General features: G+C 46.7%; 1 protein-coding gene across 1 annotated transcript; it reads right to left on the reverse strand.

Annotated features, from left to right (window-relative positions):
• Positions 1–586: 586 nt before the first annotated feature.
• Positions 587–26,701, reverse strand: MUC13 (mucin 13, cell surface associated). Its single transcript, XM_055812435.1, has 19 exons — positions 26,443–26,701; positions 23,154–23,207; positions 22,316–22,369; positions 21,213–21,266; positions 20,375–20,428; positions 19,272–19,325; positions 18,434–18,487; positions 15,390–15,443; positions 13,958–13,996; positions 13,170–13,289; positions 12,101–12,207; positions 10,467–10,525; positions 8,927–9,072; positions 7,495–7,620; positions 6,732–6,846; positions 5,564–5,601; positions 3,384–3,471; positions 2,161–2,374; positions 587–1,339 (listed from the first exon to the last, which is right to left on the reverse strand). The coding sequence occupies exons 1-19, from the start codon at positions 26,498–26,500 to the stop codon at positions 1,289–1,291; spliced, it is 1,539 nt and encodes a 512-aa protein (XP_055668410.1). The 5' UTR covers positions 26,501–26,701; the 3' UTR covers positions 587–1,288.
• Positions 26,702–27,020: the final 319 nt, after the last annotated feature.

Below are 27,020 nucleotides of genomic sequence, written 5' to 3' on the forward strand. Positions count from 1 at the left end.
AAGCAGCTTGTCCCACGTTTTCAAAGGAGAGCCAGCTGCACTAACTACACAGTTCCCACCAAAAACAATCACAGAAAATTGTTGTCAGCCTTACAACAATAAACATTTTAGCTTCATTATGATTTAATGATACTTTTGATTGGAACCTCTGAGTGAACGCTGGGTGCTGATGCAACCAGTCTGTGTGCACTTGCCTTTAAACTCTGTACAAGTTTTAATATAAAATAGTCTCTGGAATTGTAAAAAAAACCCCAATTATACCACTGTGCAGCAACGTAAGAAAGACTTGGTACTGAGAAACAATAATGTTTAATGGGAAAAGTTAATCTGGATATATAAAAACCAAACCACAAAATATAACATGGAATTAAACAATGCTTTAAAAGAACTTAACCTATAAATATATGTACATATTTGTGAATATATATTATATATATATAAGGAAATGTTATTGCTAGTCAATAGATAATGCACACTTAGTAAAGTATGGTAAAATGTGAATTCTTTTACAGACAGGTTTATTAAGTGTCTATTAGAAATAAAGAAAACCCACAACCCTAAGATCATTCAATCTAAACTTATGTAAAATCAATGTAGTGTGCGAGATGGAGAACAGTAGTGTTTGTTTGACGATACTGTTTCTTGTCATTGTATTGGGAAGGAAGGCTGTGTAAAAGGTCAGGCAAGTACCATTGTCTCACACAACGCATGTCAGCAGAGATCTGAACAGAATGCTTTTAGATAGGAAATACTGAGGGGTTGAGGAGGGAAAAAGACTATCTGATATAGTAAAGAAAACCAGGTTAGGTTCTTATGAAACACAGTTTTGCCCTGCCCAAAGCCACGCAGGCTGCCTGCAGCTGAAACAGAGTGAACACAAATACAGGCAAAGCTCTGGGTGGTCACATTTTTCAGCAGCACATATTGCCTGGACTATCTTCCAGAAGAGTTAAAAAACAACAGGGTTAAGATCCTGGTACCATGTCTACACTCACTTTCTTGTCAAAGTACTGACCCTCCTGAAAAGAGTCTAATGTGTATTGGAGTCCACTGGTTCTTTTAAAAGTCCTCTTCGTCTCCCTACCCTCTGTTTCATTTTTCCCTTATTTTAGAGTTGTCCAAGTTTTCTTTCAAGCAAGGGTCTTCCTTCAGAAAATCTTCACAGTGTCTGGGGTTATGGACTTTGTTGTCTCTTCTGCTGAAGTAACTGCATTGGTGAGAGGCTGTGAAACTCTTCGGTCTGACCCATTGTCGCAGTTGTCATCCATCCTTCTACCGCTCTGGTCACTCAGTATCTGCTCTGCATCCTAAAGCCCTCAGGCTCCCGTGATACTTCGTACTATAGAGAATTTGGACAAGAAAAGAAAAGAAATAAAGAGTAGCTCTGGGTGTGAAAGCTCCTTTCTCAGACTAGTTCAGCATGGAGCACACTGCACACGACAGCCCTCTCTGTCTGACACACCAGCCCTCAGGGAAAACCCAACAGGCAGATTTTCACCAGTGAAAACTGGGCATCTTTGGGACGTTAGATATGCCAAAATCCACATGCATCTGATCAACCAGCTACCTAAACAGATGTTCTTCTTCTCCTAAGTGGCAGCTTTTTAGAAGCTGGTTGTTGGGGTTTTTTTTTCCCTAAACATCTGGTTTCTGTGAGCTAGGCAGTGGCAGAGCAGGTGGGAGGACACCATCCCTCTGGGCAGCTGTGCCAGCTTAAGCTGACTGAATCTTGCATGAGGCTGCAACTGAAAGCACCGATGCAGCACTACAGCTGGCACAAAGCACAGGCTGCAACAGCCTGTGGCGCTTGCATGCACCTGTGCTGAGGGATGTGTTTGCTTGATGCAGACAAATGTCTTATGACACAGAAGAGTGCTGGGCAGCCAAACTGTTGCTTTGACCCTTGCTTCTCACATATCCCTCCTGTGACTGGAGGATGACTACTGGGGCTTTAGAAAGGTCTTCATAAGATAAATGCTGATCTCTGTGTTAGGGGAATTTTTTTCAGCTGCAGCTGCTGTTGTTTGGGTGCCTTTATATCACTTTGGCCTTCTAGATCAAGGGAGAATGGACACAGTGGAGTTTAGATTCCAACAGCATCTGTAGCCCACAATGCTACAGTTCAGGAACATAATTCCTGTAGGCCTGTGTGAAACTTACCAAATCATCATAATCCCTCTCTGGAAAACGTCTTCTATTTGCAGAACGCATCTCATAGGGGTTGTTTGGCTGGTACCCTGGGTTTGCATGGCCAGAAGTTGTCTGGACTCTGGGGAACATCGTGGTCTGTCTATCATCAGCATCAAAGGTATTTTTTTTTGAATATCCTGACTTTATCAGGCTTTTCTTCTCTGGATCTTTTTTGTGTCTGGCTCTTCAGAGGAAATGAAAAAAACAAAAGGAGGTTTTAAAAGACCTTTTAGTGTGTCTTACTAAGTCCAACTTACTGAGTTGTCCACTCCCACCTTATTTTGAATGCTCGGTCCTGTTCTGAAACATGAACAGATTTTTCTAGCATACTTACTGCAAAACCCTCGTTATCAATGATAGAGTACAAAGTTTGACATGTCTTATCACAGGTGGGGCTAAGTTGCTAGGAGAGGTGGAAAGGGACTTTGGCCTCTTCCAACTAGTTCCTAGAGTGAAGGAGTTTCCTTAACCACCAATAGCTCCAACCATCTATTCAGAGGCAGAAATGAAGAAAAGTTGCCCTTGTGCCTGCAGCCAAAGCTGGACACCCAAATGATGCGTTTGAACTGTCTGTGATCACAAGTCCATCCATCACACACACTCAGCACCAGCTGGTGCACCTGTTGCCAGGCTATGCCTGCTATGGGTGGTCTTGTAGGCATCTTTACCTGGACAGCACTGAGAGCAAAGGCGGAGAAGCTACTTGAGTGCTTCTACACTTATCGTGTGGAAAGAAGCGAGGAGGTGTAACTGCAATTGGGATTTTGCCAGTACACAGGGAACAGCAAACTTAAAGAGACTCTTGCCTGGAAATGCCACCTGTATCGAGCCGAAAGAGGCATGCCAGGTCTGAATTTGGGCCACAGAGTCTTCTGATATCAGCATCCTTCTTCAGTCTCATCCAGATGCCATATCAGTACTGGCTAGAGCAGGATTAGGATTAATGGGTCAGGTGTATGTTTTGAAGACTTGGCTGAAGCTTTCATAGTTGAATTCAGAACAAGAAAATAAATACTTCTGGGAAGAGCACACCGGCAAAACCATATTCCAATGGCTACATGACTTAAATTAACTTGTCTGCCCAACTAGGCATGCAACCACATTCACAGCTCTGCCCCTCCCTAAATTTCTGTTTAGTTCCCTACAAACATGCAGTGATGCAGCTTCTATTCAATTGTAAGAAATACTCTTACCTTACTGAAACAACAGAGATCGCTATCACTAAACATAGGATAACGGCTCCAAACACTGTACCCACTATTATAAGGATGAGTTCACTATCTGGGGAAAAAAACAAAACAAAACCAAACAAGTAGCATTAATTGAAAACTCATGGTAAATATTGAAAACCAAGTCCTGTCCCTGTCCTCTTATGAAGACAGAAAGAAAGAAAAATATTATTATTCATTTCCCAGTCTCCTGGTGCTGTCTCAGTACAACTGTCTGCGGACACAGAAAAATGTGCATTAGGGAATTGATGGGCATTTAAGACTGTCTCTTCTGGATGGCTATTTTGATCCCAGCTCAGGTGTCTAATCCCATCCACTGTGTGGCTTCACACATAGTTATAGCTGAAAGACAGGAACAACTGGAGGGTGTAGGAGTTGTTTGAAACAGTATTGCTGCTAAAATGTGTAGTTAGGTGTTAAATAGGCTCTTCCCTGCCCTAAGCACATAAGGCACACTGATTTCAGGTGTCTATTATGTGGCATTATGAACACTGCCTAAATATCCCATACATGAATAAATATTTGGCAAGGAAAATTAGTTTTCACTGATCTTGCTGGAGAACAAGTGTGACTAAGGGAGGAAGATATGGAGTCTGTATATCTTCCTTCAACTGTGAATGGAATTGCTTAAACATAGTCTTAGCTCTGTGTAGCCACGGTAAGAAAAAAAAAAAAAGAAAATAAATAAATTGTATCCTACAGGGCATAATTTCAAGACAAGGGTGTGCAGAGTAAGACAGTCTCTTGAGCTACCCAGCCTTACTGGTGGTACCTACTTGAAGATCCCAGTCTGGATTTGTGAGTTTGCCATTTAATAGACTCAATGCCTGTACTGGAGATACACAACACAAAACCACCAACTGTGCTGTTACCAGAAGAACCATCCAGCACATTGAATCATAGGGACATACGACGGACAACAGGGCATATGATTTCTTGAAAGAACATTATGCCAAACATGTGTAAAAGATCCTTGATTATTGTTCAGCAGACTTTTTACATCAGTACCCCCCAAGTGCCACATGGAGAAGATGAGGCTATTAATGGAGTTTATTATTAGCAAGTCCCAAATTTGTGTTTAAATTCACAATGTGTTGATTTTGTGCCAATTTAGCGTTTTCTTTTGCTTTATGAAAAAGGCCTTAAAATCCCCAAAACTTTCTCTCAAAAAACATGTTCCATATGATGAAAAACATCCTTCCTGCCAAACATTTACACCTGGGCACATTCACTGTGCTGCACAACAACTACCACTAGCCAGTCTCCAAAACTTTTAGGCAAAACCAGAAGAAAACCCTTGAAGATCTCATAACTGCAGATACAGGTATGTTAAATGTGTGTTTAAGAATGCAGCAGTGTGAGACTCCGAACGGCCACATGAGAATATACCTTTTCCTTGAATAAAGCCAAAGGAGTTGTGAGAAGTGAAGAACCATAGCTGTTTGTTTTCCAACATGCCTTTCACTGTATTAGATGTTCTGAGTTTAGGCACATGCAAACATTAGAAGACATGACTAATATCCTCTCCTAATCTGTGTGGTGGTGGAAACCGGTGAAGGTGCAGTGAACAGCTGCAAAATTAACTCGGGAGAGGGAAAACAGTTTGGAAGGCCCATCTGGTTAGCTTGTCCGCATGATTACTGTTAGGGGAATACACAGTCGGGGCCATCATCTCTTCACCGGTGTAGAGTACTAGATAGTATGCAGTGCTTGCAAGGTAAATCACAAACGAAACCCAGTGGTTGGACATTAAAGCAGAAACATTTCAAATGAGAGTAACCACTGTTGTTTTAATAGGGAGAGTGATTAATTGCAGGAGAAACTAATCCATTAGTGGTGCTGAGTTCAGCAGTGCATGTCTTTAGATGAGGGCTAAATGCTTTTCTGTGTTTGACTAAAAACTACTTCGCTTAATGCAGAGGTCATTAGAGGAAATGCTACTGTCTGTCTGAACACAAGTTTCAAGAAGGATTTTCCACAACAGTGGAATTTCACTCATTTTTTTTTTAACATTTTCCTGCTATCAATACAGGACGGTGGCACCACTAAAGGCTACTACTGTTATTTTCATTATTGCAGGCAGATTAAACATTACTGGGTATTTTTTCATGCTATAATTGAAAATCAGAAAATCTTGTACTTACTGTCTTTGCAGTTCTCCCCAGAGTAGCCTATAGGACAACTACATGAGAGAAAAGGAAAAAAAAAAAAAAAAAAAAAAAAAAAAGGAAAGAAAAGAAACATAATGTCATGAAGCAGATGATCTTTAAGGTCCCTTCCAACCCAAACCATTCTATGATGCTATGATTCAAAACAACAGTATATTTCCACCTTTTATCAGCAATTTCTTCACAGGGTGTGTTAGTTACAGGTTTCCTCTGTAATGCTATCTTAATATTGAATTCTTTAGTTTCATTAGTAGAGTAAAACAATCTGAGATTTTTCAGACTCATTGGTGAGCTGGGCACTCAGAGTTTCAGGTTCTTAGCCTGAAAAATGTTAAAAGCACCTAATTTCTCCAAAGAACTAAGCCCTATACCGCTGAGCCACTTGGTACTGCTACCCACCATCTTTATCAAAAGTCTCAATGTAAGGACTGGCAGATCTTTATCTTCCTCTCATACTAGTTTCTTATATTTAAAATATATTGACTTTATGGTAAGAAGTGTTGAGCATGTAGCAGCAATAATTACAAAAAGAGCTGAATTAATTGATATGGGGAGTAAGGTCCCTCTACTTATCCGTGGGAGCAAAGCAACACCAGCCAATTGCTCAACTTCACCAGCAAATAACACTGCTCTGTTATCCTGAACTGACAGAAATACCCACAGAGAAAACCAAGATGAAATAACATAGGTCTGAAAGTTATCTGGAAACTGATATCAGTGGAAACATCCCAGAGGTTTGAGGGAATACTTGCTGTAATGTGCATTGCTTACTAAACACTTCATCATACCAGTGCCTATGGCTCAATTACTCTGAAGAAATAGTTTACATTCATGTGGGGAACCCACAAAATAAGCATGAAGTAGTTTATCCTTTTCACATCTGTGAGCCACACAGATGACCTTGGATCTCCTTGACTTTCCTCTGAGATATTATGAGTGCACACCAACAGCTAATGCCAAGCAGTTAAAATGCCGTAACTGGTGACACCAGGGGAATTTGTCCACCTGCTAACCAGCTTAGGCACCTCTCTGGTTCACATTGCTGCAGCCTGTTTGTCTAGATTGAGGGTGACCTCGTGTTAGATGTTCTTCATCCCTATCTCTGCCTAGAACACAGGAACTCAAGAAAGAGCTGAGTACTCACGGTACACATTTTTGATCCTTCTTTTCAAAATCAGGCTTGCATTTGCATGTTGGAACACCATTTTCTTCTCTTACACAGTACTCGTTTTCTTCTGCAGAACAGTCTTTACTGCAATCTGTATTTTCAAAGGGAAAAAAATACAGAGTGAATTGCAAATAGCCCTCAAATCTACATTGGAGAAAATCCTCCACCACCCCACCCCCTTCCTTTTTTGTTTGTTGCACTGTAAACACACACAACTTTGTAGTGCTTCAAAGCACCAGAATGGCTTTTTTAGGGCTATACATATATAGAACAGAAACTGAAATACAAAAGGACACAGGTAATCCAATCCTAGAACCACCAACAAGGGACAGAGCTTTAACAGATCGTTGTAGTGCACCATGAGACTTCCAGTTCTGCCGGTGTCCCTGTAGCTGCCTCCAGGCAGCATGTAGAGTTTGCTCCCAAAATATGTCCTAACAGAGAAGGCTGCGAGTGTAGGATTCAATTCTTAGCAAGAATTTAACAATGCATTTAAAGAGTTGTCGACTCGCTGGTTTCAGTGGTAATTTTCTCAGGCTTTAGTAATTTATTCTACTGGAATAGAATAATGGATGTGTTTAAAGTTAAACATAAGAATGTGTTTCTATGGCTTCCTTAATAAGACACACATTCCCTGATTTTTAGAGTCAGTACATTTGCAGAACACCCTTTTCAAAAAGAGACTGAGACAGGGAATAGCCGGGTTAGCTTTTCAGGGATAAAGTGGCAAGGTTCTTACCTGAACAAGAACGCTCATCCCATTCTGTCTTTGAGAAACTACTTTTGCATGTGCATTTTGGAAACTGACCTTCTTCGCAGTCTGTGGTTTGATCATCACAGAGAAAAACAGCACAATAGGTTGTAGCTTTAAAAAAGAAACAGTCAGGAAGCAAACTGAGTACTAATAATATTGTTTCATAGAAAGCAGTGCAATTGCTCAGTAAATCATAAACCAATTATTTAGCAATCCTGAAAAAAACACTTGTAAGTCCTTTTTGGGGGACATCAATACTGCAGGCATTTGACCAGCCCTTTCTTTTCCCTTGCTCTTTATGAGTTAAGGTCTTGTTCCCATCACATCGTCTGACCTTTGGTTTCTCAGCCTCCTGCAACTGCCTCCCTCCTGCTTCCCAGTCCACAAAGAGGGAAATTCTACCCAAGAGTTCATATTCTGAACACTTACATTCTGACTCTCTTTATATATAAAAAAAAACCCAGCACTATTCCCTCAGTTTTTTCTACAGCTGAACTGTGAGGCCCAGATCCCACACAGTTCTATATAGATATAAATATTTATGGGTATGCAGCTCGTTTCATGAGCAATATTAGTATGCTGCTTGCCCAGCATGTTTAGATCTGTGTCCCAGTGGTGGGAATGGTTTGCACACCTCAGTGGGTGGCATGCAGTGAAGTGATGTGGTTGCACTGGTGCTTTGTGAGCTCTCAGGTTTTTCTTATTTCCCCTCACGTTTAGGACCAACACACAGGGAATGTCATAGTTGAGGTGGATACAGTCACCTTCAGGGACCAAACATAGGCTATAAGCCATGAAATGGACTCCTTTAATTACTAGTTATACCTTTTGTAAAATCTGATTTCAAAATAGGAGCATATTATTAAAAAAAAGGGAGGGAGAAAAAAATCTGTATTCCATTTAGAAAATCATTTTCCAAGTATTACACTTTCAGTAACACAAGACCTTACTGGTTTAGACCAATGAATCACTTAGGTCAGTAGCTAATCAGTGGGCCCTCATTTCAATTGCCATGGTTAATTATGGAAGCTGAAGTCTAAAGAGAATTTCATCCTATTTTGCCAGTAAAATTCTGGCTTCCTCTCACAAGCACAATTTATGTCTCCATATATTTTGTCTGGATTTTTCCAGCCACTTAATACTCAGCAAGTTAAAATCAACATGCCATTGCTTACTTGGGAATAAGTATTTTCCTTCTCTTCTTTACACAGGAAGCAGAAAGCCTTAATAAGACAAAAAAGCCCAGCAGTGAATGGTTGTCTTCAAAATTACCTAAGATTGAACACTCAGCTCCTAAAAATCAACAAGTCTTATGCTCTGATGGGCTTTGCGGCACACAGAAATGTTCTAACCAGCTTTGAAGATAGGAACCTCTGCTTCTACAGTTTATTTACACCCACAGTAAGGAATTACATACCTGTGTAATGAGAGACATAGGTCAATTTTTCTGTTGCAGTATTTATTGCAGAAGTAACTGTGTCATTGTTTACAGTTGAGTTCTCCGTAAACAGGTTTATCACTGTTACACGTACTGAAACAGCAGCTCTCATTTCTTGTAGAGGTCTGAAACAGTACAGATAGCATCCTTTTAAAGTCTCATATAATCCATCTGGATAGCAAGCTAGGGGCAAAGACAAGAGAAGATTTCTGCCAGACCTCCCTCTCTCCCCTAGCTTCTTTCATCTCATAATGTAGGTAGTTGCTAAGACACCTGAAAAGAAGTTCAAGTCTTGCTTAGGAATACATTAATGACCATCTTTCCAGTAGATCCTGTTGAGTTTAATGCTAACAACATCACTCCTTTGTGTGATGTTAGCTTGCAACTGGTATCTTTTTGTACTGGGCTAACCTCAAGCTGGCTGCAGCGTGGAAGGCATCATCTGTTAAACCCTAACTTTTACATGCTCTCATAAGCCTGTGGTGTCATCCAGTCATGACACGGAGAACCCATTCTGAAGTGTGGTGAGGCTAATTCAAGGTATGACTGCAATGAATTCAGAAGGGTCTGTTTGCAGTGTAGAGCTTTCTATGCTAACTGCATGCTAGCTGGGTTGGGATCAGCAGGACAGCAACATCCCTGGGGTGAGGTGGAGAACAGCACCGACTGCCCTGTTCTTCAGCTGAACTTCGTGCTGCTGGGATGCACACACAAATACCTGTAAGTGGTAGGTTGCTGTAATGCCTTAAGATGTTACTGTGCCCCCTGTATTTGTCACAACCACTCTGCTGGAAGTTACTGCCCTAACAACTCACAACAGTCTGCTTAACTGCTTAATCCATGGGGTTTGCTGAAAGGGTTTACACTGCTGTGTGCACTAGCGTTCCAGGTTTTGCTTGATGTGGGTTAGGGAGCGCTCATAGAGAAGCTAGCAGAGCTCTGGGGACAGTAATCTGTAACAGATGGGAATGGAAAGAGAGGGACATCTTACAGTGTCTGCGTAGATCAGCAAAGGACCTATGCCCACAGCTGCAGTCACCACAGCCCATTCAATAACATCTCTGCTCAGCCTGCCATCAGGAGAGAGCAGCAAATGCATAGCAAAATGCAGTGACCTTCTGTAACGAGGGTGTTTCTTCAATTGGACTGGGACTCCAAATTGGACCTGTTCATAGGAACCTCAGGTAACTGTTACAATTTCAGAGACAAGTCAGATATCACAGGGACTGCTAGTTATAGCACATATATAGTGCTATACCCTACAAGGTGCTAGAAGTGGGACATCCACTGTGGAGCTGTCTCAGCCAGCCCACTTCACAGACATATTGGAAATCCATGGGGTAAAAATGGGGACAGCATCCCAGAAACTTCAAAAATATGAAAAGAATGTCCTCCTTAAACAGAAGGAATATTGAACTCATCCCATATCCTTTCCTGAACGGAGTACTCCATGGGAAACAGATTAAAATAGGGTGTGTGGGAAGCATGTACTGTGCAAAAACCAAACTGGCAAACTTACTGAATTTCCACGATGACAGTCTGTACAAAGCCTGTTAAACCCTGGAAGGCATTCTGAAACTATAAAAGATAAATTAATTGGAGTTAAAGGCAAGCAGAAACATAGACTAAAATCACGTGAACCACTAAGTCCTCAGCTAGAAAGTTTTAATTCAGAAATTGCTACTATAGGCACAAATAAAGCAAGCAGATCTGTCACATCCATTGCGTAAGGCATTGCAGAAGAGGAGCAGTGGGGTGGTGCTGTAGAAAAAGGAGTATGAGAGGGCACTGGAGGAATGGAGAGACACGAGTTGCATGAGTGTCAGGCAGTTCATTAGGGTTGACTGGCTGGATAGCTACAGGTACTACCTTGCAGACTCATTGCTTAGAAAGGTGTCTCCACAGTACCAACCTACATCCAAGTAGAGAGAAGAGGGAGAAATAGGCATCCTTATAGATGGCATGTGTCTCTAAGGTACAGTGAAGTTGGATTGTCAGGGGTCGGTCTTGCAGGGAGAAGTACAGCACTGATGAAAGCACTGGGGGTTGGATGGGGTCACTGAAAAAGTCACTGTCACAAGGGAACAGCCAGTGGAGGCAGCCACCTCCAACTGCCACACAAGCAGGAGGCACCGTAAGAAAAGGATTAAGAAGTCTAAGGCAACTGAGATGAAAGATAAACTACTCTTCTTTGTAATGAAATGAAAATAATTTTCTATGCTATTTTCATTTTTGCGTACTATTACATATCTATTCTAGTGCTACATATCATACATATTTGAAGCCATGTCATGAAAAAATGTTGAACAGAAGAATTGAGGAAAATATTTTTAAACATTGTGGAGGGACAATTTTTGATTACTTTCTGATAAAACATTCATAGGAAGCAATAAAATAACATAAAAAAATTGATAACCATTTTTGATGAATTCTGATTAATATTTGAATATTTTTTATCAGCTGTCTGGTAGAGTTGCATACATCTTCTCCCTTACTTCCAGAAAGCAACATAAGCAAATCCACTTGTTTCAACACGGCAGTATAAATTAAACTGTTCATCTTATTTCTCCAGGAAATCCATTACCAGATTTTATCTACAATCATAGAATGCTCGAAATGTGTAATATCCATTTCACTAATAGTATTTAAATATTAATACTGGTGTGCTTATGGAAGAGACTTATTATTTAGGTATTTAGACACAGCTGGACAACCATTCTGAAAACTTTGTGCTGTGTGGAAATGCTAACTTTCTTTAAAAAAAAATATGCTCATTTTTACTCAGTATTACTGAACCCTCAGCAAACAGCAGAGATCAGAAACTAAATGGGTTGGAAAACTTTGCTCAACCCTATGGCTTCTGGAGACAGCATGGTGCTTCCCAGAACAGAAGTGGCACAAAAAATGCGGATGTTACATACTTCAGGTACATCGCTTCACTTCAGTAAGAGCCATGCATGTATCATCTGAGGTAAAAATTTAAGTCTTCTATGAATAGGTCTATACTAGTGTGAAGCATTCTTTGAAAGAAGTAAATTTCTCAAGTGAAATTATTCTAGGCTCCACATTAAAGGCAGCGTCTATGCCCACTGTCTGCATGACATTCAGGATAGCATTAAACATACAGGGGGGAAAAATACCATCATCACTCACCAATACTGTTATATTTTCGTACACCTCCTCATACTGCGCGGAATTTACAATTTGAAGACTACTACTGTAAAGTCTTTTCAGTGTAATGACTCCTGGGAATATTTTCCCTGGAATGATGAAATTCGAATTATTTGATTAATAAAGAATATTAATTAATTAGAAACCATTCAAGTAAGTTGTGTTTCACATTACAGTTCTTCAGACTTCAGAGATGGGGAAATACAATGCAGAAATCAATCTGCTTTTTATTTTTTTTTCCCCCATATACTGGACAAATCAGTATGGGACAAATGTTTACTCAATCAATTCAGCTACAATGAGGGACGTACTCTGGCTACCTGGAAAGCAAGCAGAATCCTGGGCTCAACCAAACTGGCCAGACTATGAAACTGTATAGTGTGAAACTGTAAGCATGGAGCATGGTCTGAAGCTAACAAAAGACTCCAACTGAGCTGTTACAGCATTTAGTGAGAAAATACATAAAGGACTGCAACTTTGCAGCCACTAAGCAGCTAATGTGGTTCACCATATCTGAGAAAGCAATTCAGTGTCTACCTGCTTCTTCAGGGTCACAAGTAAATTTGAGAATCCTGCTTGCTGGCACTTTGAGATGCCCTGTTTGCTCACATGCTTGGCCTCCAGCAGCATCTCAGAAATGCATTTCAACAGGACTGTGGAGTGTTTAGCCACAGAGAACATCAAAACAGGTGTTCAGAGGTCTTCACAGGTTTGGGTCTCTTTTAAATCCTGACCATTAATATTGATTCAGGTTTATACTTGCATTTTTCTCCTGCTTTTCACTCATTTTAATCCCCAGCAGCCCTGACAGAGAACTCCACCTTCTTTTCCTAGCACATTAACTTCTTTGGCTGTTACTGTTTTGTGAGATAACAATCTAGGTCATTGTAGCAGTGGCTGTCTCCAAAGCAAAGCACTGTTCAGCAGTCACTTTCCCAGACTGATTATGTTTTCAGTTATAACATGAGAACAAGGGATATGGGAAAATAAATTTACCTAGGCAGCTATCTTTGAAGTAACTAAAAATATAGACTGTCCTTCTGCGACTCACCTCTGTGACAATCCTTGTTGCTGTAGTAGAATCCATATTGGCACTGGCAGATAAAACTGCTATTTAAAGCAATACATTTAGCTAATGCTTTTCCACAAGGGTCTCCGCTGCAGAAGTCCTCTGATACAAAGATGAAAAATATTGACATCAGGATTTCTATGAAATTGCAATAGCCAGTTCATATATAAAGTAGTTGATATGTTAAATAGTTTATATATACACTTTTGCTAAGGAAAACTAACAGGTATGTTTGATAGAGTATAGATGCAATTAAAGAACACATGGCTATGTCTTGCTTGCTTAGTGTCTATGTAATAGCTCTTCTCTCTACACAATCCAGCAGGATATCATGGTGAGGACATAGAGTAAGGGTAAAATTCATTGTCTGTCATACTGAGCATCCACAATTTAACTCTTCTTAATACAACTAAAACCAAAACAAACACAAGAAGTATATCAAGGGTTGCCAAATTCAGTGATGAAGTTAGAAAAAGGCAGACTACCACAGCCTGTGTGTCTTCAATACTGTGCTGGTATGTACTTGCCTTATTGTAATACAGTGTCATAGTAGGGTCCTTTACTGCAGATCCATTAATAAAATGAAGGCTCCCAAGTTAATCATCGTAGTATACATACCTCAATAGATATTAGAATATGCTGCTAAGGAATTTGTTGCAGGGCTTGCAGCTGTCACCATAAGATGGCTAATGATATTAACTGACCACTATACCATAACTCTACAGCAGTAAAACTTCACAGGTTTGTGCTGACTGCTGCCTTCTACTTACCTTCTGGAGCTGTTGTTGAAGATGATGCTGTGTCCACTGCTGGAAAAGGGAAAATAACTTGTCAGCCGTGTTAGTGCCTTGGTTACACTAAGGCCGTTGAAGGCAGCATGATATGATGCCTCAAAACTTTTCCCAAATCTGCTTCTGCCTTGCCCTGTACTTTAGCCAGTGCCTTGCCCTTATTTCCTGCAACCTGTTGCTCAGTGTGATTTACCCTGCTTACCTGCCTGTAATATCTCTTCTCTGGCAACCTGTCTTTCCACTTGATTTGCCTTCTCTCTGCAAATTTTCTCTGTCTGAAAGCTCTGCAGGCTCCGCACATCTCTCCCTCTCCCCTAATGGCAAGTTAGTCATTGCTACCCCCAAAACCAGGGCAAGGTTCTTGTTTCCACCCCCGCATCATCCTCAGTGTATCCAGAGAATCCTGTGGCTTATGCCTCTGTACTGAGCCAGCCCAGGACCTTTTGCAACTCCAACGTGTTTTAACACTGGGAAGAGTAGTAGCACTACAAGAAAACTTCCAGCTAATCCTTCCTTGAAAATCATCCTGTAAGAAGCTAACCTAGACTTATCTACAGCAAAAAGAAAGAGAAATTTTTTTTTCAAAGATGTGAAAGCAAATAAACCAGAAGAAAGAAATATAGAGAGCACTAGCACATTAGAATAATCTCTAATGTATTTTAAATGCAATTTTTTATAGGGTATGCTATTTGCCTAAAATGGTCACAGTCATATTTTCTTTAAGTAATTATATATTCTGTAAGGATTTTAGAGTATATATTTCATATTTATACATAATGTATCAGTTTATAAGTAATTAACGGTTATATTTCAATATATATTATAAATCAGGTGGTAATTACAGTTCTCTTACAGGTCACCAAACACTTCTTTTCACCCTGCAAGCTTTCTTTCACTTAAATCTATATGTGTGTTCGCATAGATGAGGCAGAGATTTTCTGTGCAAAAGGGAAAAATACAGTAACTGTCATCATACCCCCCAGAAGTGAGAAGGAAAATACACCAGGAAGTTCCATTGTCTAGGAGACTCATCTCTAGACACTGTGTTTCCCTGTGTTTCCAGAGTTCCTACTGAACACAAATTCTTTTACGCAGGAAAAGACCCCCAACAAGATAGCAACAAAGCTTGTGAAATCAAGCCCAACAATCTCCCCTTGCAGCAAAGGCCAGCAGGAAAAAGGGGAGAGCAGGCATGGGCACAGACCAGGGGCTTTTTATGTCCCCTGGAACTTCCAGCTGGGATGGGGCTTATATGAGCAGGGACGATTCCTGGGATACACCGCACCCTGGGACCCAGCCACTGCCCTGGGCACTCAGCCTCATGCCATTATGTGATGCATCTTTCTCCCTGAGACTGAGTTACTCCAGCCTGTCCCCAGAAAGGGATGACCTGCGGCTTTTTGCTCCTTACCTGTAGTTGCTGGGGTTGTTCCAGGCAGGGTAGAACTTGCTTCGGTGCTGTTTCCTGGGGAACGGAAAAGAGGAGAGATGGTAACGCTGCTTAGCCATGTGTGGAGGAAAAGTCTCGTGGCACTCTGTGTGTGCAGGACAACCCCTGAGCAGGTAAGTGGGGGACCTGTGTGGGGCTGAGCAGCCCAAGCCCTGGGCAGCCTTGCCCTGCCCCTGGGCTGTCCCTGGCCGTGACACCTGTGCAGTCTGATGTGTCCACGGCCCCTGCTCCCCACATCCCAGGGCTTGAGGACATGCCACACACAGGCATGTCCTCAAGCCTGTCCTGAGGCCAACCCAGCCACCAGCACACGCCTGTGTCCTTGCAGGAGAGCTCCCTCAGCCCGCCCAAAGCAGCAGCTCATGGGCAGGACCTTCTGCCAGAGCAGGCTGAGGTCACCCATCAGCCTGTGAACGTGTTACTCATAGTGGCCTGCTTGGCAGCACTGTTTTGGGAAAACCATGAAGCAGCAGCTGATTGTGCCTGCATGGCAGCACGTGTGGAACACATGTGTGTGCTGCGGCCTCTTCAGTGAGACAAAGGCACCCAGCAGCAGGGAACGGAGAGGCCCAAATCATCACCAATACTTTCCCCTTGCCGCAAAGACCAGGATGGCCAGAGAAGGAAGGCAGCAGAGGAGATGTAGATCTGGAGCTCCGCAACTTCAACTAGGAGAGGAACCCGGGGAAACCCTCGCAGGGAATCACATCTCTGCCTGGGGGGGCTGCAGAGCTCCCCGAGACTGAGTTACTCCAGCCTGTCCCCAGAAGGGGATGGCCTGCGGCTTTTTGCTCCTTACCTGTAGTTGCTGGGGTTGTTCCAGGCAGGGTAGAACTTGCTTCGGTGCTGTTTCCTGGGGAACGGAAAAGAGGAGAGATGGTAACGCTGCTTAGCCATGTGTGGAGGAAAAGTCTCGTGGCACTCTGTGTGTGCAGGACAACCCCTGAGCAGGTAAGTGGGGGACCTGTGTGGGGCTGAGCAGCCCAAGCCCTGGGCAGCCTTGCCCTGCCCCTGGGCTGTCCCTGGCCGTGACACCTGTGCAGTCTGATGTGTCCACGGCCCCTGCTCCCCACATCCCAGGGCTTGAGGACACGCCACACACAGGCAGTGTATTGGCCCCAGCTGACCACGGCCAACTCAGCCCCCAGCACACGCCTGTGTCCTTGCAGGAGAGCTCCCTCAGCCCGCCCAAGGCAGTGCCACATGGCTGGGACCAGCTACCAGCACAGGTCAAGGGATGCCAGCAGACTGCGTACAGCCAGCGTGATAGGAAAGCGGGGTGCTGGCAAGAAGGATGCGCCTGCCCAAGGCCACCATGGAGGAGGACTGAGCAGGTGAGCAGGCTTCCCCTCCTCAGGTGACCCCAGCAGGAGCTTTGATCCACCTGGATGACGCTACCCAGCACCACGCTGGGACAGGCAACTTGGCCAGATATGGAGGACTCCCAGCAGGGATTCTCTGGGCTCCACGGCCATGGGCACTGACTACTGCCCCATGCCGCTATGTGAAGCATCTCCCTCTCTTCTCTGCCTGTGCTCCATCAAGCCACAGGAACAACTGCCAGCAGGGTGCCATCCCTGACTTGCCCTGGGCACCCGCTCTGCAGGGATCCTCTTGCACCTGGCACTGGTGCAGAAGCAAAGGCAGCAAGCAGGAACAGAGCAACCTCTTCAAATCTTCCCCAACACTTTTCCCTTGCAGCAAAGGCCAGCAGGGAAAGAGGGAAGAGTGAAGAGGATTCACAGCCTGCATGTGGGCACCTTTGCCTCCCCTGGGAGAGGAACCCGGGGAAACCCTCGCAGGGAATCACATCTCTGCCTGGGGGGGCTGCAGAGCTCCCCGAGACTGAGTTACTCCAGCCTGTCCCCAGAAGGGGATGGCCTGCGGCTTTTTGCTCCTTACCTGTAGTTGCTGGGGTTGTTCCAGGCAGGGTAGAACTTGCTTCGGTGCTGTTTCCTGGGGAACGGAAAAGAGGAGAGATGGTAACGCTGCTTAGCCATGTGTGGAGGAAAAGTCTCGTGGCACTCTGTGTGTGCAGGACAACCCCTGAGCAGGTAAGTGGGGGACCTGTGTGGGGCTGAGCAGCCCAAGCCCTGGGCAGCCTTGCCCTGCCCCTGGGCTGTCCCTGGCCGTGACACCTGTGCAGTCTGATGTGTCCACGGCCCCTGCTCCCCACATCCCAGGGCTTGAGGACACGCCACACACAGGCAGTGTATTGGCCCCAGCTGACCACGGCCAACTCAGCCCCCAGCACACGCCTGTGTCCTTGCAGGAGAGCTCCCTCAGCCCGCCCAAGGCAGTGCCACATGGCTGGGACCAGCTACCAGCACAGGTCAAGGGATGCCAGCAGACTGCGTACAGCCAGCGTGATAGGAAAGCGAGGTGCTGGCAAGAAGGATGCGCCTGCCCAAGGCCACCATGGAGGAGGACTGAGCAGGTGAGCAGGCTTCCCCTCCTCAGGTGACCCCAGCAGGAGCTTTGATCCACCTGGATGACGCTACCCAGCACCACGCTGGGACAGGCAACTTGGCCAGATATGGAGGACTCCCAGCAGGGATTCTCTGGGCTCCACGGCCATGGGCACTGACTACTGCCCCATGCCGCTATGTGAAGCATCTCCCTCTCTTCTCTGCCTGTGCTCCATCAAGCCACAGGAACAACTGCCAGCAGGGTGCCATCCCTGACTTGCCCTGGGCACCCGCTCTGCAGGGATCCTCTTGCACCTGGCACTGGTGCAGAAGCAAAGGCAGCAAGCAGGAACAGAGCAACCTCTTCAAATCTTCCCCAACACTTTTCCCTTGCAGCAAAGGCCAGCAGGGAAAGAGGGAAGAGTGAAGAGGATTCACAGCCTGCATGTGGGCACCTTTGCCTCCCCTGGGAGAGGAACCCGGGGAAACCCTCGCAGGGAATCACATCTCTGCCTGGGGGGGCTGCAGAGCTCCCTGAGACTGAGTTACTCCAGCCTGTCCCCAGAAGGGGATGGCCTGCGGCTTTTTGCTCCTTACCTGTAGTTGCTGGGGTTGTTCCAGGCAGGGTAGAACTTGCTTCGGTGCTGTTTCCTGGGGAACGGAAAAGAGGAGAGATGGTAACGCTGCTTAGCCATGTGTGGAGGAAAAGTCTCGTGGCACTCTGTGTGTGCAGGAAAACCCCTGAGCAGGTAAGTGGGGGACCTGTGTGGGGCTGAGCAGCCCAAGCCCTGGGCAGCCTTGCCCTGCCCCTGGGCTGTCCCTGGCCGTGACACCTGTGCAGTCTGATGTGTCCACGGCCCCTGCTCCCCACATCCCAGGGCTTGAGGACATGCCACACACAGGCATGTCCTCAAGCCTGTCCTGAGGCCAACCCAGCCACCAGCACACGCCTGTGTCCTTGCAGGAGAGCTCCCTCAGCCCGCCCAAAGCAGCAGCTCATGGGCAGGACCTTCTGCCAGAGCAGGCTGAGGTCACCCATCAGCCTGTGAACGTGTTACTCATAGTGGCCTGCTTGGCAGCACTGTTTTGGGAAAACCATGAAGCAGCAGCTGATTGTGCCTGCATGGCAGCACGTGTGGAACACATGTGTGTGCTGCGGCCTCTTCAGTGAGACAAAGGCACCCAGCAGCAGGGAACGGAGAGGCCCAAATCATCACCAATACTTTCCCCTTGCCGCAAAGACCAGGATGGCCAGAGAAGGAAGGCAGCAGAGGAGATGTAGATCTGGAGCTCTGCAACTTCAACTAGGAGAGGAACCCGGGGAAACCCTCGCAGGGAATCACATCTCTGCCTGGGGGGGCTGCAGAGCTCCCCGAGACTGAGTTACTCCAGCCTGTCCCCAGAAGGGGATGGCCTGCGGCTTTTTGCTCCTTACCTGTAGTTGCTGGGGTTGTTCCAGGCAGGGTAGAACTTGCTTTGGTGCTGTTTCCTGGGGAACGGAAAAGAGGAGAGATGGTAACGCTGCTTAGCCATGTGTGGAGGAAAAGTCTCGTGGCACTCTGTGTGTGCAGGACAACCCCTGAGCAGGTAAGTGGGGGACCTGTGTGGGGCTGAGCAGCCCAAGCCCTGGGCAGCCTTGCCCTGCCCCTGGGCTGTCCCTGGCCGTGACACCTGTGCAGTCTGATGTGTCCACGGCCCCTGCTCCCCACATCCCAGGGCTTGAGGACACGCCACACACAGGCAGTGTATTGGCCCCAGCTGACCACGGCCAACTCAGCCCCCAGCACACGCCTGTGTCCTTGCAGGAGAGCTCCCTCAGCCCGCCCAAGGCAGTGCCACATGGCTGGGACCAGCTACCAGCACAGGTCAAGGGATGCCAGCAGACTGCGTACAGCCAGCGTGATAGGAAAGCGGGGTGCTGGCAAGAAGGATGCGCCTGCCCAAGGCCACCATGGAGGAGGACTGAGCAGGTGAGCAGGCTTCCCCTCCTCAGGTGACCCCAGCAGGAGCTTTGATCCACCTGGATGACGCTACCCAGCACCACGCTGGGACAGGCAACTTGGCCAGATATGGAGGACTCCCAGCAGGGATTCTCTGGGCTCCACGGCCATGGGCACTGACTACTGCCCCATGCCGCTATGTGAAGCATCTCCCTCTCTTCTCTGCCTGTGCTCCATCAAGCCACAGGAACAACTGCCAGCAGGGTGCCATCCCTGACTTGCCCTGGGCACCCGCTCTGCAGGGATCCTCTTGCACCTGGCACTGGTGCAGAAGCAAAGGCAGCAAGCAGGAACAGAGCAACCTCTTCAAATCTTCCCCAACACTTTTCCCTTGCAGCAAAGGCCAGCAGGGAAAGAGGGAAGAGTGAAGAGGATTCACAGCCTGCATGTGGGCACCTTTGCCTCCCCTGGGAGAGGAACCCGGGGAAACCCTCGCAGGGAATCACATCTCTGCCTGGGGGGGCTGCAGAGCTCCCTGAGACTGAGTTACTCCAGCCTGTCCCCAGAAGGGGATGGCCTGCGGCTTTTTGCTCCTTACCTGTAGTTGCTGGGGTTGTTCCAGGCAGGGTAGAACTTGCTTCGGTGCTGTTTCCTGGGGAACGGAAAAGAGGAGAGATGGTAACGCTGCTTAGCCATGTGTGGAGGAAAAGTCTCGTGGCACTCTGTGTGTGCAGGAAAACCCCTGAGCAGGTAAGTGGGGGACCTGTGTGGGGCTGAGCAGCCCAAGCCCTGGGCAGCCTTGCCCTGCCCCTGGGCTGTCCCTGGCCGTGACACCTGTGCAGTCTGATGTGTCCACGGCCCCTGCTCCCCACATCCCAGGGCTTGAGGACATGCCACACACAGGCATGTCCTCAAGCCTGTCCTGAGGCCAACCCAGCCACCAGCACACGCCTGTGTCCTTGCAGGAGAGCTCCCTCAGCCCGCCCAAAGCAGCAGCTCATGGGCAGGACCTTCTGCCAGAGCAGGCTGAGGTCACCCATCAGCCTGTGAACGTGTTACTCATAGTGGCCTGCTTGGCAGCACTGTTTTGGGAAAACCATGAAGCAGCAGCTGATTGTGCCTGCATGGCAGCACGTGTGGAACACATGTGTGTGCTGCGGCCTCTTCAGTGAGACAAAGGCACCCAGCAGCAGGGAACGGAGAGGCCCAAATCATCACCAATACTTTCCCCTTGCCGCAAAGACCAGGATGGCCAGAGAAGGAAGGCAGCAGAGGAGATGTAGATCTGGAGCTCTGCAACTTCAACTAGGAGAGGAACCCGGGGAAACCCTCGCAGGGAATCACATCTCTGCCTGGGGGGGCTGCAGAGCTCCCCGAGACTGAGTTACTCCAGCCTGTCCCCAGAAGGGGATGGCCTGCGGCTTTTTGCTCCTTACCTGTAGTTGCTGGGGTTGTTCCAGGCAGGGTAGAACTTGCTTTGGTGCTGTTTCCTGGGGAACGGAAAAGAGGAGAGATGGTAACGCTGCTTAGCCATGTGTGGAGGAAAAGTCTCGTGGCACTCTGTGTGTGCAGGACAACCCCTGAGCAGGTAAGTGGGGGACCTGTGTGGGGCTGAGCAGCCCAAGCCCTGGGCAGCCTTGCCCTGCCCCTGGGCTGTCCCTGGCCGTGACACCTGTGCAGTCTGATGTGTCCACGGCCCCTGCTCCCCACATCCCAGGGCTTGAGGACACGCCACACACAGGCAGTGTATTGGCCCCAGCTGACCACGGCCAACTCAGCCCCCAGCACACGCCTGTGTCCTTGCAGGAGAGCTCCCTCAGCCCGCCCAAGGCAGTGCCACATGGCTGGGACCAGCTACCAGCACAGGTCAAGGGATGCCAGCAGACTGCGTACAGCCAGCGTGATAGGAAAGCGGGGTGCTGGCAAGAAGGATGCGCCTGCCCAAGGCCACCATGGAGGAGGACTGAGCAGGTGAGCAGGCTTCCCCTCCTCAGGTGACCCCAGCAGGAGCTTTGATCCACCTGGATGACGCTACCCAGCACCACGCTGGGACAGGCAACTTGGCCAGATATGGAGGACTCCCAGCAGGGATTCTCTGGGCTCCACGGCCATGGGCACTGACTACTGCCCCATGCCGCTATGTGAAGCATCTCCCTCTCTTCTCTGCCTGTGCTCCATCAAGCCACAGGAACAACTGCCAGCAGGGTGCCATCCCTGACTTGCCCTGGGCACCCGCTCTGCAGGGATCCTCTTGCACCTGGCACTGGTGCAGAAGCAAAGGCAGCAAGCAGGAACAGAGCAACCTCTTCAAATCTTCCCCAACACTTTTCCCTTGCAGCAAAGGCCAGCAGGGAAAGAGGGAAGAGTGAAGAGGATTCACAGCCTGCATGTGGGCACCTTTGCCTCCCCTGGGAGAGGAACCCGGGGAAACCCTCGCAGGGAATCACATCTCTGCCTGGGGGGGCTGCAGAGCTCCCTGAGACTGAGTTACTCCAGCCTGTCCCCAGAAGGGGATGGCCTGCGGCTTTTTGCTCCTTACCTGTAGTTGCTGGGGTTGTTCCAGGCAGGGTAGAACTTGCTTCGGTGCTGTTTCCTGGGGAACGGAAAAGAGGAGAGATGGTAACGCTGCTTAGCCATGTGTGGAGGAAAAGTCTCGTGGCACTCTGTGTGTGCAGGACAACCCCTGAGCAGGTAAGTGGGGGACCTGTGTGGGGCTGAGCAGCCCAAGCCCTGGGCAGCCTTGCCCTGCCCCTGGGCTGTCCCTGGCCGTGACACCTGTGCAGTCTGATGTGTCCACGGCCCCTGCTCCCCACATCCCAGGGCTTGAGGACATGCCACACACAGGCATGTCCTCAAGCCTGTCCTGAGGCCAACCCAGCCACCAGCACACGCCTGTGTCCTTGCAGGAGAGCTCCCTCAGCCCGCCCAAAGCAGCAGCTCATGGGCAGGACCTTCTGCCAGAGCAGGCTGAGGTCACCCATCAGCCTGTGAACGTGTTACTCATAGTGGCCTGCTTGGCAGCACTGTTTTGGGAAAACCATGAAGCAGCAGCTGATTGTGCCTGCATGGCAGCACGTGTGGAACACATGTGTGTGCTGCGGCCTCTTCAGTGAGACAAAGGCACCCAGCAGCAGGGAACGGAGAGGCCCAAATCATCACCAATACTTTCCCCTTGCCGCAAAGACCAGGATGGCCAGAGAAGGAAGGCAGCAGAGGAGATGTAGATCTGGAGCTCTGCAACTTCAACTAGGAGAGGAACCCGGGGAAACCCTCGCAGGGAATCACATCTCTGCCTGGGGGGGCTGCAGAGCTCCCCGAGACTGAGTTACTCCAGCCTGTCCCCAGAAGGGGATGGCCTGCGGCTTTTTGCTCCTTACCTGTAGTTGCTGGGGTTGTTCCAGGCAGGGTAGAACTTGCTTCGGTGCTGTTTCCTGGGGAACGGAAAAGAGGAGAGATGGTAACGCTGCTTAGCCATGTGTGGAGGAAAAGTCTCGTGGCACTCTGTGTGTGCAGGACAACCCCTGAGCAGGTAAGTGGGGGACCTGTGTGGGGCTGAGCAGCCCAAGCCCTGGGCAGCCTTGCCCTGCCCCTGGGCTGTCACTGGCCCCATGCCTTATTGGTGTCATGTTTTTTCTTGTAGTGCTTTTCCCACTCCAAAACGTTTGGCTCCTTCCCCCCAACAGCAATTTTGTACCCTTCTTGCCTTTCTCCTCCAGGTGATTTTGGCACACCAAGCTGCCAACACACGTTTCTCCTTGCAGGAAAGCTCCCTGTGCCTTCCCAAGGCAGCAGGACACTGCCATTCCTCGCTGCCTGAATAGGGTAAGGGGCATTCCTTTTGCTAGCGAACATGTTGCAGGTTGAGAGGTAGCAGAACTCTTGTCCAACCTAGTGCCACTGTTGCTGCCTTCTCTTGCTATGTCAATTTGCTTTTCTCATCCCTTAAACAAACAGTGTGTTTACCATCATGCATCTGCAGTAGCTGCACTGATTTTAATTTGATGTTATATGACATTGCACTCCACAGTTAACATGTTCACAGTGACTCTTCAGATTTGTTCTAGACCTCAGCTAAACCCACAAAAAATACTTTTGCTGCAAGGTAGAGATATATTGATACTTTGCAGCTATGGAAGATGTTCTCAGGAAAAGCATCATTTAAACCCCTGTGCGGACTCCTCCATAGCAGCAATGGAGGAACGATTGCCTTTGCTAACACCTTCTCCTATGCTGTAACAAATACATCCGGACATTGAAAGCATTGCAATTTTACTCAAAGAATGCATATCCTGCTAAATTAGCATCAGTGGTATCAAGACATATCCAGGACAATGCTGCCATGTGGTTATGACAGTTTAGATTATTTTTTGCCATTCTTTTCCTTCCTTGTTATAATTCTTTCTGAGTAAAGAGAAACCAGGCTGATATGAGACAAGAGCTGAAGAAAATTTTCCTGACATTTTGGTTTTAGCATTACCTTTACTGTGTTTACTCCTCTAAAGTATTTAATCTGTTTAGGTTTAGGATGTTTATTTTATATTTAAATTGTGTCATTCTTAACTCTCCATATAGGGAACATTTTGGGATTTTTTTGCCTAGAAGCAAGGAGAACAAATAATAAAACAACATTGTTGATAAGTGTGCGATACTGACAAATGGCCAGTTTGGATCATAAGATCTAAATTTAATCTAAATTAGTTAATATATGAGTTAGGAATAAACATATTTACTCTGAATTAATGTCATTGCAATCATAATTTAATCTAAGTAATTAACAGCAGGCAGCTGGAAGACTAATGTATTTGTGGCTAAAATTCTTGGCACTAACACACTCATAGCTGTCATATTAAAAAAATATTGCAAATCTCAACAGGCATTTGAAAAATAGACCCTGCTTTTCAAGAGCTTTGTAGGACTTCGAAAATCCAAAGTGAGGCAAATTCTATAAACTTTTTTATTCTGATCAATAAAGCTGATGTAGAAAAGGCACATCAAAAAGACAGCGCCTGAAGGAATCCGTTAGTCTCCTCTACGTGAAGGGGAAACCTGACCAATTGTACCAGTTCTCTGCGAAGTCTTCTGCCTCCACTGGTCATTGAGTCCTATAGGCAGCAGTATTTGTTCCACAGTCAATGTAAAGAAATCTAAATTCTTCCTATAACAATGATAATATGAATCTATACTGGCCACAGGCCATGGTTTTGGAGCATTGTTTAGGCTGCCTTCTCAAACTGGATGTTGGGGCAGTAATCCCTTACAGAGTTCATCTCTGGTGTACAACAGCTGTTAGCCTTGTAGAGGCTCTGGCTAACAGATGTCCAGGTGTACCCTTTGGACTCAGGGAGCATCACGTTCGTGGTGACAGCAGAGCACATGAGCTGCAATTGAACCTTGCTGACGCGCTCGTCAAGGGTAACCTGAGCAAAGGTGGCTATTTTATGGCTCTCCTTGCCTAGACCCTGCCTTATGTGTAAGGGAACAGGATGTGTTAATAGATTTAGACATTCACTACCAAGATAAAGAAATGGATGTTACAACCAACGTTATGGAATAACAGACATCTGGCTGCTGGGCAGGGCAGGGCCTTTGACAGTACTATTCAAACAGACACATCCTGCAAAGCTTTTACATTTGCTTAGAATGAAAAAGGTTTCTGGGCAGGTCCATCCTGATGCAAAGCCTGCTTCAGTAAGTGAAAGCCTCACATTGCTTTTGGTAGCTCTCAAGTCAAGATTACCCACATCTTGCTGATACCAAACAACTAACAAACTTGAAGATATCTATACTTATAATTTATAGCTAAAAAATGGTCTGTTGCATGTTGTAGACATTGCTGGAAATACATATGTTCACTCAAAGTAGTCAAGAGACCCACAACCATCTGTTACCAGTTGCAAGCTTAACAGCATCAGTGAAGGTCTTAATTTGGCTCATATATCTGTAACTTTATCTCTGTATTAGCCAGGAGTTCCTGTCCTCTCACAGCTTCATGTCACCACAAAACTCTTCGTACAGTTGCCTTAACTCTACTTCTGCTAACACCTTTGCTCCCTCGTACCAGGGAGGGGCACATCTGAGCAGAGGCTCTGGCCCACTACTACGAAGTTTGTCATGATGCCAGAAGCAGCAGTAAGCAGCTTAAGGACCGACACCTGCCCTTGCTGTTTGAATAGACCACGGCGCAGCCCTCTGCCACCCAAGCTGGTGGGAAAGTTCCCATTAATTATTTTCAACATGAGGGAACTCCACAAGCCAGCTCAGGTGGTGCTCCTTCCCAGACGGACTGTGTAAGGAGCCTCTGGCCGGCAGGCCCGCAGCAGCACTCCTTTCCTTGGGTGCTGGGGTGAAACTGTCGCACCTTTTGTTATGACTGTAACAGAGCTTGAATTACCTGGGTGTAGTGTGCAGGTCCGGAAAACTGCTCTTGGAATAGGCTAAATTAGGTTAATCACAAGCACCAGTGATTTTGCATTGTTCCGTGAACAAGAAAAACTGTTGGCTCGCAGGGACATTTTTCGTTGTTAATTAATCAAAATCTAGACGTGCTGAATTGTGTACCACCACTGACCTCCAGCCTCAGCAGCTGCTGAAAGTACTAAGCAATCCATTCACTGCCACAGAATAGCTACCCTGATAAATCCCAAAACAGAAGATAGTGTTTCTTACCTTTCAAAAGGCTCAACACCAGGCTGAGCAACACAGCGAGGAATACACAGCGTCTCATTGCCGCCTCTGTGGCTGCTGCTACTTGCTGCTAAACCTCAGAGAAAGTGCTTTTGTCTTCTGGTGTCAGCTCATTTAAGGTTCCAGCCACAGGTAGAGTTCAGCCCCGAGCTGACGTCATGGTGGCAAATGGCAAATGATAAATGCAAGCTAGGTATTTCTTCCTCCTCAGGCTGGGAGGAGATTACTGGATCTTTAAGCCATAAATGCTTGAGAGCTGTTGACACAAGGAAGTTACTGCTAAATAAACTGATGTGGGAAGTGAAAGCATATCAGCTATCCCCTGCCAGCTCTCCACACTAACACCTTCAGTGCAAATTAAATGGAGGTTACTGTATAATCTGTTCTTAAAGTGGAAGAAGCTGTCCCATCGCGAGGCATGTTAAGTGTGCACTTGGAGCAGAGTACCTGGGATCCACATGCTAGCTTCCCTTGCAATAAATTACAGTACAGACAAGCTCTGTGCCTCAGATTCCAATTGTTCTTTCCTTATAAGCGAAATATTATGCCAAAGCACTTCT

This window comes from Falco peregrinus, chromosome 8 (assembly GCF_023634155.1).
Source record: "Falco peregrinus isolate bFalPer1 chromosome 8, bFalPer1.pri, whole genome shotgun sequence".
Taxonomy (NCBI): domain Eukaryota; kingdom Metazoa; phylum Chordata; class Aves; order Falconiformes; family Falconidae; genus Falco; species Falco peregrinus.